Source organism: Watersipora subatra, chromosome 2, assembly GCF_963576615.1.
Source record: "Watersipora subatra chromosome 2, tzWatSuba1.1, whole genome shotgun sequence".
In the NCBI taxonomy this organism is placed as follows: domain Eukaryota; kingdom Metazoa; phylum Bryozoa; class Gymnolaemata; order Cheilostomatida; family Watersiporidae; genus Watersipora; species Watersipora subatra.
Window position 1 is genome coordinate 54,645,491 of NC_088709.1, and position 14,556 is coordinate 54,660,046.

The following is a 14,556-nucleotide window of genomic DNA, read 5'->3' on the forward strand; positions in this document are numbered from 1 at the left end:
GATTTCTTCTAAAAAATATTATGGCATGAGTTTTATTTTGTTCAGACTGTTACCTTTGCATTTGGGTGGTACTGTCCAGTGCCCTGTGTTTTGGCAGCTCACGGAGTTATCTCCTTCCATCATATATCCATCATGGCAAACATAATCGATTGTATTGTTGTGTTCATGTTCTGATGCACGTTTCTCCGAGTTTAGCACCACAGGTGGAGGTCCACAATTTACTTCTGTAAATAAAGATAGGCAATTAAATTTCCAATACTAACCCAGACATTGTATAAGATAAATGCTCAAGCATTAAATCTGATTTGTGAGGAGGCTATTCCCTGATCAAATGTAGGCAATAAAAAAACATATTGTTACCCGGGCAAGTATAACTGAAGTGAAATTAAATAAAAAATATGCCTCAAACTTTTACAAGGAGACACATTTAGTCTAAAATGTGATTTGAACCAAGAGTCTTAGTGAAGTGTCAAAACACTGAAATAAAAATTTAAATATAGCCCATAAGGTCTTAATTCAAATGCTACCAGTAGTCATCCAATATTATTTTGAAGCAAAAATATAATAATATAAACAGCTATTATATAAAACTACATAAAAAACTATATGCATGAGTTGATAGCAAATGAAAATTTAGTACCAACTACGCTTTAATGTTTGATTTAAATTTTTCAATCTAAACAGAGCAGTAAGTTTTATTGTATTCTGTATTAGCTACTCAGCATTTTAATAAACTTGGTAAATATGGTAAATGATGATAATAAAAAAGTTTCAATACTTTTCACTTCTTGGTTTAAAGTACAGTTGAGGACAGGACTCCACTCTCCATTCAGCTGACATATTGTGTATTTAGGATCATCAGTGGTGTAACCTTGTAGACATTCATAAACAGCTGTCTCACCAACTCTTGTTCCAGTGATTGAAATCAGTCTAGTATGTTCTGGTGTTGAAGGAGGCTGACAGAAAGTTGCTGCTAAAATTGTAGCATTGATATGACTCGTTAACATCTGCTATCTAACAAATAGTTTAAAAAAGATTGATTGTGAACCAACACTCTTCGTTTCGCTACCTAAAGATAAACAAACTTGAATGAAGGCTTATTTAACCCTATTTATCATGCTAGCTGAATATATCAGCATATCACTTACTCTCAAATATTGGATCTGAAGTGCAGTTAGTAACAGAACTTTACTATCTATTTAGCTGGCATGTTTAATATTTATTCTATAAAATTAAATAAAAAAATCTATATGCATGAGTTACTGGCAAAAGCTAATGTTGAATCAATTGCATTTTAATGTTAAATTAAACATTTAAAATTTAGACAGAGCAGTCAGTTTTACTATAGTCTCCATAGAGCTACTCGGTATTTCAGTATACATGGTAAATATGGTAAATGTAAATAATTAAAAGTTTCATTACCCTTAATTTTTTGATCTAAAGTACAGTTAAGAGCAGAACTCCATTCCCCATTTAGTTGACATATTATGTATTTAGGATCATCAGTTGTGTAACCAGGCAGACATTCATAAAGAGCTGTCTGTTCAACTCTTGTTCCAGTAATTAAAAGCAGTCTAGCATGTTCTGGTGTTGAAGGAGGCTGACAGAAAGTTTCTGCTAAAATTGTAGCATTAATATAACTCTTTAACATCTGCTATTCATCAAATAAGTGAAAGTGGATTAATGTTAATGTTCCATTATCTACCTCAGCAACAGAATTTCCAGATGAGGCTAAAAAATTCACATACATTTGGAAGAATGTTTTGTTATTACCAGTTATCATGTGAGTCATACACTTCAACATACTACCTACTTTCAGCTATTCCGTCTGTTGTGCAGTTTGGAGCAGGACTCCATTCTCCATTCAGCTGACAGGTTATGTATTTAGAGTCATATGTGATGTAACCAGGTAAACATTCAAACGAGGCTATTTGACCAAACTTTGTCCCAGCAATGAATTCTAATTCTGCTTTTTCTGGGATTTCAGGCCAATCACAAGATATTGCTACAATAATGGAACATACAGCATTAGTAAAACATATAATTACCGGCATCTGTAATATTTATAAGATAACTCGAAATTATTATTTGTTGGCACATGAGTTAAGAGTCTTTCTTACTTTAAATTAATTTAGCCGTGTTTAATGATTGAATAGAGATTTTAGCAAAACATTTCTTGCCAGAGGTTTCACAACTTTACAACGACTTTAAATCATAAGAAAAAGGTCATAATTAAAAGTGAGATCATCTGAATACAGCTAACAGAGACTTGATACCTGGAGACAGTACAACATAAACAATCGAAATTTCTATAAATGCTCAATCACACAAACCATTAAAAATGAATTTTTATAGTAAACAAATATTCACTAAAATTTCAAGTAAAACAAGATTTTCAGCTGGCTCAAACTATCATAAAGGGATAAATTCTGTTTGAGTATAGATATCGAAAAAATAGACAACTCTTTGTATGCTGAATGTTAGAAAAAATGCAAAATAATAAAAATCTTTATTATAAAATTTTATTATAAATCGCTAAAGAATGTTTTTACTCAGTTAAAACTAAATACCTGTAACACCTTGTTGGAAATTCATTGAACATGGTTTATAAAGGAATATCAGATGGACTATATAGAAACTGGAGAATAAAAACAAAATCGCGATCATATAATTTGTTCTGAAAGAAAGTTCTGGCAAACATTTTTTTATAGACTTTTACCTTTGCACTCTGGTGGTACTGTCCAGTGCCCTGTGATTTGGCAGCTCACAGAGTTATCTCCTTCTATCGTATATCCATCATGGCAAACATAATCAACTGTATCATTGTGTTCATGTCCTGATACATGTCTCTTCGAGTTTAGCACCACTGGTGGAGGTCCACAATTTACCTCTGTAATTAACGAAAGACAATTGGGTTTTAAAAATTACTCATAAATTGAAGAACTTGAGTTCTAAATTTTTGAATCTGATTGTTAATGAGATCATTGTATGACCAAACAGACAATAAAATCACTATTATTACCCTGGCAACAACTAAATCAAAATTAAATGAAAATTGTACCCTAATTTATTACATGATGACGCATTTAGTGCATTTAGTCTGTTTTCTGATTTGAACAAAGTTGGTAATTGAACTTAAAAATAAAAATCAAAGTCAAAAACTGCACATACAAATCAAAAGGCATTGATTTAATTAATACCAAGACTTATTCCAATTTTAATTTTACCTAAGTATATATTAATATGGATATCCATCTCATAAAAGTACATGCAAAACTATATGCTAGAATTAATAGCGAAAAATGTAGCATCGATCAGGTTTTAATGTTGAATTAAACATCTCAAATCTATACGGCTAAACCAGTTTTATTATAGTATCTAATAAATACTCAGTATTTAAATAAATATTGCTCTTATTCAGTAGTGTTGAGCTGTGACACAACAGTAAAATCAAACTATATAGCTTCAGTCAGTAAATAGATCTAAAAATCACACTACACAGAGATGATTGTCTAGAAAATAATCCTGAGTGTAGTCTATTCAATTTCAGTTTGAGGTTGTCATTGAAACAATAACATAAATTTTTAAAAATATTAATAATTCATTTTGCTTATTTTTTACTTAAAAACCTCTTTGAAAGACCAAGTTTGGTCTAAATTCATGTTGGTATTTTACTGTTGCATATAGAATAAAACTTTATTAGTATTTTACCAAGCGACTCATCGGAATATTTTATATCTTCATTGCATGATGAGACAGTATTTACATGTAACAAGATTTTTGAATTATTACCTTTATTTGAGAAGTTTCTGAATTATAGGGTATGTTAAATTAAATAACAAATTAACTACATTTAAATTCCCTAGACAGCTGATTACATACATTGTATAACACCTATCATTCCTTGATGCCTCTACTACTTGCACTTGCTTCCTAAACTACAGTAGTATGAAGTACTAGTTTCAGCAGTATGAAACTCTTTGTCAAATCTCCTCCAACAAATAATCATTTTTAATCAATTCATATCAAGTATCAACCAACACCTTTTTGATCCACTCTAATAGTCTATATGTATTTATTTCATCTAAATTAATTAATTGCTAAACCGCTGCTCAGTGCCATGACTAGCTATGCTAATTTTTCTATTTCTCCCTGATAAGTATTTTTTAATGAAATAAACAAAAATATCTACGAAATAAGATCTTGTTAGACAAAACAAAGAAGCATGTCTTACTGTAACAAAGTGGTAGGGCTGACCATGATCCATCCTCAGTACATTGTACAAGCTCAGAGCCAAGCATTCGGTACTCTAGACCAATGCACATGTAGGTAACAGTAGACCCAAATGTCGTGTCACCATAGTGGTTGAGTGGGTGTCCATTTTCTAATTCTGGTGGCAGCCCACAATCTACGGCTTCCAATAAATAAAGTATTTATAAACCACTTGTTTATCACCAAACCAGATCATTGTGAATTGATGGTGAAAAATGTATGCGAGCGAGTGAGTGCGTGCATGTGTGTGTGTGCATGTGTGTTTTCATGCATGTGTGCACATGTGTTGGTTTGTGAATGCTTCTGTCTGTTTGTCATAAATAGCGCATCAGAAGTAGCAGTTCAAAGGTAGAAGGTCACTAGTTGTATACCATAACTAGTAAGTCATAGGCAGTAGGTTATAAGCAGTGAATCAAATGTAGTTAGTCAAAGGTAACAGGTTGCATGATGCAGGTTATAAGCAATAGGTCTAAAGTAACAGACTATGCGTAGTGTGTACTATGATCATAGTAGGCTATTAATACAAAGTCATAACTATCAGGCCATAAAAAGCAGGTCCCAAGGAACAAGCCAAATGTCAAATACAAATGAAAGGAATGCTAATTCCTAAGTTGTCAGTTTTGTTATAAAACTTTAAAAATGGTTGGTCCTGTTTTAATTTATTGCTAACTACAGACCAGCTTAAAATGACTACTGGTAAATAAACTACTTGTGAAATAAATTGTAGCTGAGTGCACTGCAGCACATAACGCACATGTATTTGCAAATAGGTTTTCTGAATGTTTATATGAATCAATTAATTCTGAAACTAAATGCACAGATTATTTACACGCAAAGTTAGCAGGTCACTTACATGATACAATTTATTGCAATGAGTTACAAAGATTGTGCTACTGCTGTTTTGGTTAATAGATTAATCGGTTAATCTATGCTAAAATTGATACTAACTGTAGAAAACCTCGTGTTCTACCACCTCGATTACAAACCTTCTAATTATTGTATCAAAGAACAAAAGTTGTCTTACCATCACACGCTAAAAGATTTGACCATGACCGATTGCTTTGACAGGTGATAGTGTCCCTTCGATCTCTAAACTCATAACCAGGAAGACAAGTATAGTTCGCTGTATCCAAATACTTAGTTCCTGTTATAACTGTAGCCTGAGCATCTGATTTCTCAATAAGTGGTGGAGGGCCACAAGATACCACTAAAAGAGGTTTCATCAGTTTAGTTATTGACTTTTATATATATATATATATATACATATATATATACATATATATATATATATATATATATATATATATATGTATATATATATATATATATATATATAATATCAAAGTCTATATACTATATATCATAGTCCGACATTGCTCGAGTAAGAAAAAGTATTTTCACAGCATGTTTATTTTTATTTAGCATATGCAGCGTTTACCATTTTAATTTTTAACTTTCATATCATGAGTAAAGCGTTTTGTTAAATTAAATCAAATTAAAAGAATAAATGAATTAAAAAATAAAACAACGGTAAAGGGGTTCAAATGTGAAGTGATTAAAAAATTTATTTCTAGATAATGTATTGCTATAATTACTGCAAGAAAAAATGATTTGGTACTGATACAATGGATACAAACTAAGATAAATAAAATAAAAATTATGAATACCAAATTAATAATACCAAATATAATTATTACATAGAAGTGTGTGTATAAAAAAGTTGCTGTTTAGCAAAATTTATCCATCAAAAGTTTGAATAAGACGATACTGATTCTTCTCAATACAGGAATACTTGTAAAGGTAAGATATTGAACTTAAATGCATCAGTGAAGAGCACGGATGTAATTTGTCTGATTGAATGAGAAGAGCATGCAGAGGCAAATCCTACTTTAGCAGGACTCAATTTAGTTTTTCTAAATGACTATTATCAGTTTTAGTCTTTGCTTTCACTGCAACTTTTAGCGGAACTGTTTAAAACTTTTTTTCAGCCCAATACGGCAAGAAAGCCCGACCGATGCTGTTTTCGTGACAAAGAAGTTTTTGTGGCAGGTAAAGAGAAGTTGCCTGGCCTTCTATTTGAAGAGGCTGCCACTCCAATTTTGTTGGTAGTTTCAAAAAGGAAAGTATTATTGTTTTACACATGAGGATTGCTGAAATCAAAAAAATTGGTTATCATGTCTTTGTCAGGCATTCTGAAAATGTTTTCGGCCAACAACATTTCTGCATCTTTGTTATTTTTATATACGTACTGCATACCAACTGTCAAAGTTAAGCGCAGGCAAAAAATTTGTTGAATTCGAATGGTAAGAAAAGATTTATATGGTGAAGAGAAAAAAGTCATCATGGTCAACATTGTAGGGTGAAAAATTGTATATCGGGGAAAACGTATATTGAAAGTACACAGTACACAGTATAGTAATATAATCAGATTAAGGAACTAAATTAGTTTTCTTTACTATTTTTCTTTTGTGAAATCATTGTAGTCTGTAAATGTCGCATCGACTTTTATTTTGATAGACAAATATAGATTAATATTTCCATCTAGTTAATAAGTTATATTTTGTGTAGTTCTTAACATAGATAACAGCATCGTAATGAAGCAAATAATAAGCTCACTTTGCTACTTCTTTGGTATTGTAAAACTTTAGGACATTCTGAAATGCTAAAGTCAAAATAAGATAACACCAACAGGTAGCTAGAAGTGTATGATTTTACATACATGTGCAGTTTTTCTCATCCATTTCATAACCACTGTTGCATATACATTTATTGGAGTCATATGGGTCAGCACAAATTGAATTTTCATCACAATCATCTGTTTCATGTCTGCAGGAATTATAGTTGCCTATGGAAAAGAAATAAAACAACCTGGCATCATTTATAAACGCAGTCTGAGCAAAATGAGAAAATCAAATTCTACTGTTAATATTCATGATTCTCTTCTCACAATTCTATAACACACAAAATAACATGAGTTCACATATTCTTGATGATACCCACGTTTTAAAATAGCCATGAAGTTAAAGTTTAACTATTATTAGCAATAAATATGTTTGAACTTCTGAATGACTAATATTTTCGTAGCAATTATGAAGCCTATAAACACTAATTACTAGCAATAAAATACTTGTAACTCATAATTAATGATTGAATGTAATGAGCTACAGTAAGGGTTGCATATGTGGGATTACTAGGAGACACTACAGTTTACTATTTTCAGTTCATACCTTTGTTCAATATTGTAAAGGAATTTGCCAGCCTTTACTTGGCACGATCTAGACTATTTCATACAGAAATAAATTGCGCGTGGTTTCGTTCAACTTTTTATTAGAGAAAGAAATCCACTACACGAAGAGCGTACGGCCATTTTCTCTGCTGAACTAAGTGAGCACGCTCCTTTATATATAATAACATCACCCGTGCTGGCTAACGGCAAACGGTAAGAACATCGGCTAACAAGGTGAATAAACAGGATCGCTAGCGCGTTGTTATGACAACAATTTAAGTGATGATAAATGATAACATAACGAGTAAAACAACGATATAATAAAATGGACATACAATAAAATAAGACAACAACATGAGTGGCGATAAGTGACAGCACAACAAATAAAACAACAATAAAATAAAAAGGACAATACATACAATAGAATAAGAAATGTAACGTCTTGGCCTGGAGTTCACCACAATATTGAAGCATTACCATCTTTCACATATAAGTGATATTTTAAATATGTTAAATTTTTCATCATAATACAAGCTTTCATTTTAATAGGATAATTACTGTGGTCTGTTTCAGGGTTGTCATATCCTTTTGTTGTCTGATAGGCCCAATCACCGTACCGTTCCGGCTTTTTTCTAGTATGGACGAAATATGATTTAGATCTGTTGAAGCGGTATTGGGGTTTACCGCAGCCTGGGAGACATTGCTAGGTGTACGGAGTCTAGGTCCGCAGCTAACTCACCGGGGCTTTCTAGAGGAAAAGAGTTTATTTCCTCTCCAACTTCGCTTTGGGGAAGTGCTGCAGGAGGTCCGGGGTTCAAATCCTCGTGCAAGTTTTCTTTTTTCCGGCATTGGTCTTTAGAGTCGCGTTTCCCGTTTCATCAACGTTTATCAGCTGAAATCATTTAGGAAGGAAACTCCATTAATCCTTTATCAGGTTGCGGCCAGCTTCTTCGTGAGGGTCGAACCCTGCTGGCTTCTTTCATATTTGGCCCCTTCGAAGCTCAAGCGTTGCTGGAGCGCGGCAAGAGCTCCCTGGGCAGGCATTATAGGGTTTCAACCTGAACTCGTGTTGAGTCGAGGTTTGGCCCTGTCTTTTCACAACATATGTGTGGTTGGAACAGGCCGTTATGGCTTGGTAAGGGCCCACAAATTTAGCTTGTGGCTTAGCGCTTGCCCCTCTTCGCCCCCGCCTGTTTACCAAACACATCCAATCGCCACATGGGAAGAGCGGTGGCTCTTCTTGATCTGCCTGCCCAGTCTCCATATGCGCCTCTCTGAGGCCTTCATGCGATTCTTCAAGCCTCTGCTGCCTTCGCAGCACGTAGTCGCTGGCTGATTGCATCTCCATGGAAGGGGGGTGACATTCTAACTGGTCAGGCAGACGCCACTCCCTGCCGAACATCATGAAGTTGGCTGTCTCGCCTGTCACAGTGTGGGGGTGCTTCCATCAGTTGGCTTTCAAATTGAGCGCCTTGGTCTGTATGGATTTGTTCTGGAAGCCCCAGGTAGCAGAACACTCTTTTATCGAGGCACTGACCACCACATGAGCTGTGGCTTCCGGAATGGCAATGGCTTTCTGCCATTGGGTAAAGTAGTATGAAGGCACTAAGATCCACTTATTGTTTCTTGGGGTGGTCGGGAAGGAGCCTACCAGATCAACGACGACCTTCTGCCAGGGTCGGCCAGCGTGTAATTGCTGCCAGCTTCCTGCAGACTTGGTCACTCTATGCTTGGCGGCCTGGCACACCTCCCAGACTTGTATTAACCTGCGGAAAGTGGCTGTCAGTCCGAGCCAGTACCATGTAAGCTGGAGGCGGCTTACTGTCCTCCCCACTTTGGAGTGGGTCATGCTATGCATCTGCCAGATAACTGGCTCACTCATAGCCGGGGGCACACAGCACACCACCGGATTTGACTATGAGGGGCCACTTGAGCTTCCAGCACGCTATCCTGCCTGATTCTCAAGGATTCCTTTCTGCTATTCAGAACCCTGAGCTCCTGGCTCCCCAACTCCAACTGTTCTGAACACACTTCGGTGTGACTCCGAAGTGCTCAGTACACTATGGCTACATCACTCTTGCTCTCGCTCTAGAGCCGAGCTAACTGGTTAGTTAGCTGAGCCAATGTCTCGGGTCCCAGGGTGGCCTCGACCGACCTTGAGCTGGCCTGTGCCCCTGTGTGGGCAGGGTGCCAGCCCGTATGGCCGATCGTCTCGCGCTAGGTCCGGGCGACCTCTGCCAAGCTCTTACGTGGTTCCTGGTGGCCACTAGTAGTGCCTTGGGTCATCACCTGCTCAGTGTCAGAGGATCCCAGGATGGCCTCGACCATTTGTGGATAGCAGTATATTCAAAGTGTCTTGGTTGACACTGCATACCGCACTAGGTCCTGTATTGGCCTTCAAGTTTTCTACAGCCCGGAGGGCTCTGTCCAGATTCGATTCTCTAGATATCATCTGGAGAAATTCTCCTCCAGCTCATACTGCCTTTGCGAGAGTCTCCATGGGTACCGCTAGAAGGTGCCTCCGTAGGGTGGGATGGTTTAGGGAGTTTGAAAGTACTCCTTTGCCATGTTACTTCTGAATGGTTTGAACAGTTCATCGTAGGCTATTTGGACTAGCAGTTCAACTTCCCTTGCGTGTTCCTGCAAAGAAGTTTGGGTTTCTTTTTTTCAAACTGCTCAACTCTGCTCTGGCTTGTCGGAGAGATAGTCAAATTTGGCTCGGATGGCTTCAAAGATGGCTGCCATGCTGACCGCCCTTCTACAGGACTCTGCCTCTTCCTTTAAAGCCTCTCTGAGGTGCAGTGTGTTGGCCTCCTCAGCCCACCTGTTTGCAGCTGCAATTTCTCTAAATCTGTTAATGAAATAATCTGGGTTTCCGACGACATTATACTCGGGCGTTTTGAACTGGGAGGCCAGTTCTGGGTTCCAACTTAATCTAACAAGTTGCCCAATGGTGTCAGCTAATTGGTCCGTGTCCCGGTCTACACTCCTTGCCCTCCTTTGAGACATGGCTTGAGATTTGCTCTTAGTGAGGGGGATCGTTATAGACGATTGTGGCTTGACTTGGAGTGCTTAAGCCTTTTTCTAGAAGTATTGAGCGCCTTACAGAGTGGGCGTGGTTGGCGTAGTGCCAGTCATCAATCCGTTTCTGGAGTGCTGGATAACTTGCTTATTCTAAAACACCAGGTTTTTCTAAAAATGTAGGGGATAGCCATACAGCTATCTTGCCCAGATTCGGAATCCCCAGTGTTTGCTGTATTATTCCGGTTTGCTCTACTGAGGCTGCTTTTGCAAGCAGGACAGGAGCTCTTCTGGAGTTTGATTTCCAAATTTGTAGATGGTGCCTGCCGGGTTCGGTGCAATTCCACTGTTGCCACCAGTGTAAAGGAATTTGCCAACCTTTACTTAGCACAATTTAGACTATTTCATACAGAAATAAGTTGCGCATGGTTTTGTTCAACTTTTTATTAGAGAAAGAGTTCCACAGGCCAAGGAGAGTATGACCGTTTGCTCTGCTCACCTAAGTGAGCGCGCTCCTTTATATATAATAACATCACTCGTTCCGGCTAATGGCAAATGGTAAGAATACCGACTAACAAGGTGAATAAAAAGGATCGCTAGTGTGTTGGTTTGACAACACTTTAAGTGACGGTAAATGATAGCATAACAAGTAAAACAACGATATAATAAAAAGCACATACAATAAAAATAAAAATCACATACAATAAAATAAGACAACAACATGAGCGATGACAAGTGACAGCACAAAGAATAAAACCACAATAAAATAAAAAGGACAACACATACAATAGAATAAGAAATGTAATGTCATGGCCCGGGGTCCACCAGAATATTTAAGCATTAATATCTTTCACAAATAAGTGATATTTTAAATACGTTCACTTTTTCATCATATTACAAGCTTTTGTTTTTAATAGGATAATTATAATTTAGGCATGCTCGTAAATAGCTTTATTAACTTATTTTTGTTTTTTCTCCACTTTTTGGTAACAGAGAATATTTTAATTGATTTGTACACATATGCTATAAACCAATCAAAAAATTGCTTTCAGAGGTAATGGTATAATATAAAACGTTTTCATATTTTCTAGCTTGAATGATAAATGTGTTGTACTATAGTAGTGGTTGCAGCAGCTTTTAATCTACTTGAAGTAAAACAATTTCTAACATACTCAAAAGTGTAAAAGATCTTTAATAGTAAAATATTTGTGCAGTGCAGCCAGTTTCCGCCTGTAACATTTTCACCGTTTATAAAGCGCTAATCTGAAGCATTAGTTTCTCTAGCAATGCTTGTTCTTGCTACTGGGATTTATTTATTTACTATATTTAAATTAGGGAGCAGCCTTGGCTCAGTGGTTAGGGCGCTGACACTCTTTATGGATCAACAAGTAATCAACTCCTATATAAAGAGAAAATCCATTTGCAGTAGCAACCTCTAATGGGAAAAACCAAAAGTAACAGAAGGTAGCTGAATAAATTAGCACATAGTTTCATGAGTAATAAACAAGTTTTTGAACAAAACTTTTATTTTTATTTAACTTACAAAAAATTACCATTCTACACTTTACCATCTGCTATAAGTATCTTCCAGTTTTGTCCAAGTAAAAAAGTGGAATCGATAAAATGCCTGTTAACTATATACATGTACAAATATAGGCATTCTTGCTATTCCTGAACCATAGCACTGCTACCAACAAGAACTGGTCTTACATTGTTTTACAAACTCTTACAAACAAAATTGATAATGAAGCTATATGTATTGATGAGCAAATACCCTTCATGAAGCTAAACAGAAGTTATCTTATGGTCACATAAAATTTTTCCAAACTGTTTTTCTGAAAGTTGAGCTTCATTTTTAGCATTTGAGGTTTTAGTTTTTCATGAAAATTGTTTCCAATTTGTTTATTAGCCAGACTCAACTCTGAATACATAATAACAGTGTATGACATAAAAACTGTCTAATAAGTTCAATTTATAAATTTTGTTCTAACTACATGTATACTAAAGTTTATTATAAATAAACGTATAAATTTATAGTTTTTGTTCAAGCCATAATAAAGCTTATTATGAACACGCTTATCTAAATACATTTAAAAATATTTTCACAGTAACTGAGAACTAATGACTTCTTAATTATTTTATTAGCTACTTGTTATTGTTTAGAACTAGCCTACAACTCACTGAAAAGCAAAACCGCATGATAACCAATTTTTTACCTCTGAAAATGTATTTGTCTTTTTATAATTGATTTGGCTGAGGCATGCTTCACTTACTAATAAATTTCCGGTTTATCTTCGGCATTATACAAGAAACATCACATGTAAAGTAGCCCATGCAGCATATAAAGTTTTTTTAAATACCATCAAGGCACTTGAAGTACATTAACGTATAATGTTTTAATGTTTTTAATTTTTGATAGTAAAAGTTAACTTTCTATAATCAAAGGGTGCCATGTAATAATTAAATTAAAAAAAAATCAGAACCTGACTAATAATCCCATTGTTATATTCGATATCAACCATCTACAGTTCAACATAAAAATAATAAGATGATACATGTATCCCTTATTTGATTGAGCTTACAATACCCTCAAATTTTAGAGAAGAGAGAATAGTCATTGCAGGTCAACTCCCAAACTTTTACACACTCATGTTAGAGTAGCAGCATTGAATCTTTTGCTATAGAAATATTAGAGAATCGTCTGAGCTTGCAAATAAATCACAGAACGAAACAATGAAATAACGCCAAAAGTAAGCAGTTGAAGATCTACCCCTCACAAACCACTATATTAACAAGAGCACCAGGAAAACAAAACACTTGGATGATCCTGTTTGATCAAGGTATAAGACCTGCATTTGATAATGCAAGACCGTTATTTATTATTAGAGAATCCATACGATGAAATCTGCCCTAACCTAAAACGTAAGAACTAAAGACCCCTAAAACTACAAGATTCACCATTGAAGACTTGAGACATAGTTTCCCTCTTGGGCACTAAAGCGAATGGTTATTCAGTAAAGGTAGAAGGAAGATTTACTCATATTCTTTACTGCTTGATTACAGTTTCATCATGGCGAATAGATGTATCAACCAAACACACCAAGTAGTCAATTTCCGAGAGAACAAGAGAGTGACTACCGGTATATTTTAAATATCAGATAATTACATTTTTATTTTTTTATTTTGTAGACTAGTTTTTTAAAAATTTATTACTCAAAAATAAACCCTGTTCAAAAACTATTAGCGTTAGCAACTGAAAGTAAAGGATTTCTTCTGCATTAGATAATAAAACTTGCGCACTGCCTATTATGTTTGAGTAATTGATAGGGTAACCCAATTATATTGATTACAAACACAACATGTCAAAAAATTCATATGCACAGTAACTCAAGCAAGTCTGCTTCCGAGCTAAATTGAAGCCTAAAGCTACAAACTAAATGCATTATATAACACAATCACCGGAATGTCACAATATAACAAAACACTTGGAAACCTAATGACTCACCTTGCCAGCGCATGCTGAAACCTTTCCATACTGTTGAACCATTTGTAGTAAAAGCAACCTTGACAAAGTCTCCCGGTATCTCTATAGTTTCTTGGGTTATAAACTGTTGCAAAAGCGTGTCATTTCTTGTGTAAACCTAAAGGAAATACTGACTTTGAATTTCAACTAGTTCCTTCTGTTACATCTAATCATTATGAATTGTTAAATATAATATATTTAATATACTTAGCAAAAAAGTATAAATTATCAACTTTTTTGTTAATCAAATATGGAAAAAACCATATCTTATATTGTTAAAAAATTTATAGTAGAAACTCTTTTTAAACTATTGATCACTTTTCGCACAGTAAATATATTTTAGTTATGAATAGAACTAAATTCTGAAACTAAATAGAACTAATAGAACTAGTTCCTGTTAAAACTAAAGCAGTGTAAGCTTCTTTATAACCACTTTTTTGTTTTTCTGAGTAGAGGAAAACTGCTAAAAACGCCGAAGTAATAAGAACTCTCTAGAATAAAACTTTCGTGATAA

General features: G+C 35.2%; 1 protein-coding gene across 1 annotated transcript in view; it reads right to left on the minus strand.

Moving 5' to 3' along the window:
• LOC137388341 (sushi, von Willebrand factor type A, EGF and pentraxin domain-containing protein 1-like) overlaps positions 1-8,347 on the minus strand; it is a 99,307-nt gene extending 90,960 nt beyond the window's left edge. Inside the window, exons 1-7 of the mRNA XM_068074828.1 lie at positions 8,238-8,347; positions 8,057-8,130; positions 5,297-5,479; positions 4,235-4,414; positions 2,720-2,890; positions 1,814-2,005; positions 54-224 (exon numbers count right to left, since the gene is read on the minus strand). Of these exons, the coding sequence (XP_067930929.1) occupies positions 54-224; positions 1,814-2,005; positions 2,720-2,890; positions 4,235-4,414; positions 5,297-5,479; positions 8,057-8,130; positions 8,238-8,347 (1,081 nt within the window). The remainder of the gene's footprint in view (positions 1-53; positions 225-1,813; positions 2,006-2,719; positions 2,891-4,234; positions 4,415-5,296; positions 5,480-8,056; positions 8,131-8,237) is intronic.
• Between the last annotated feature and the right edge of the window lie 6,209 nt (positions 8,348-14,556).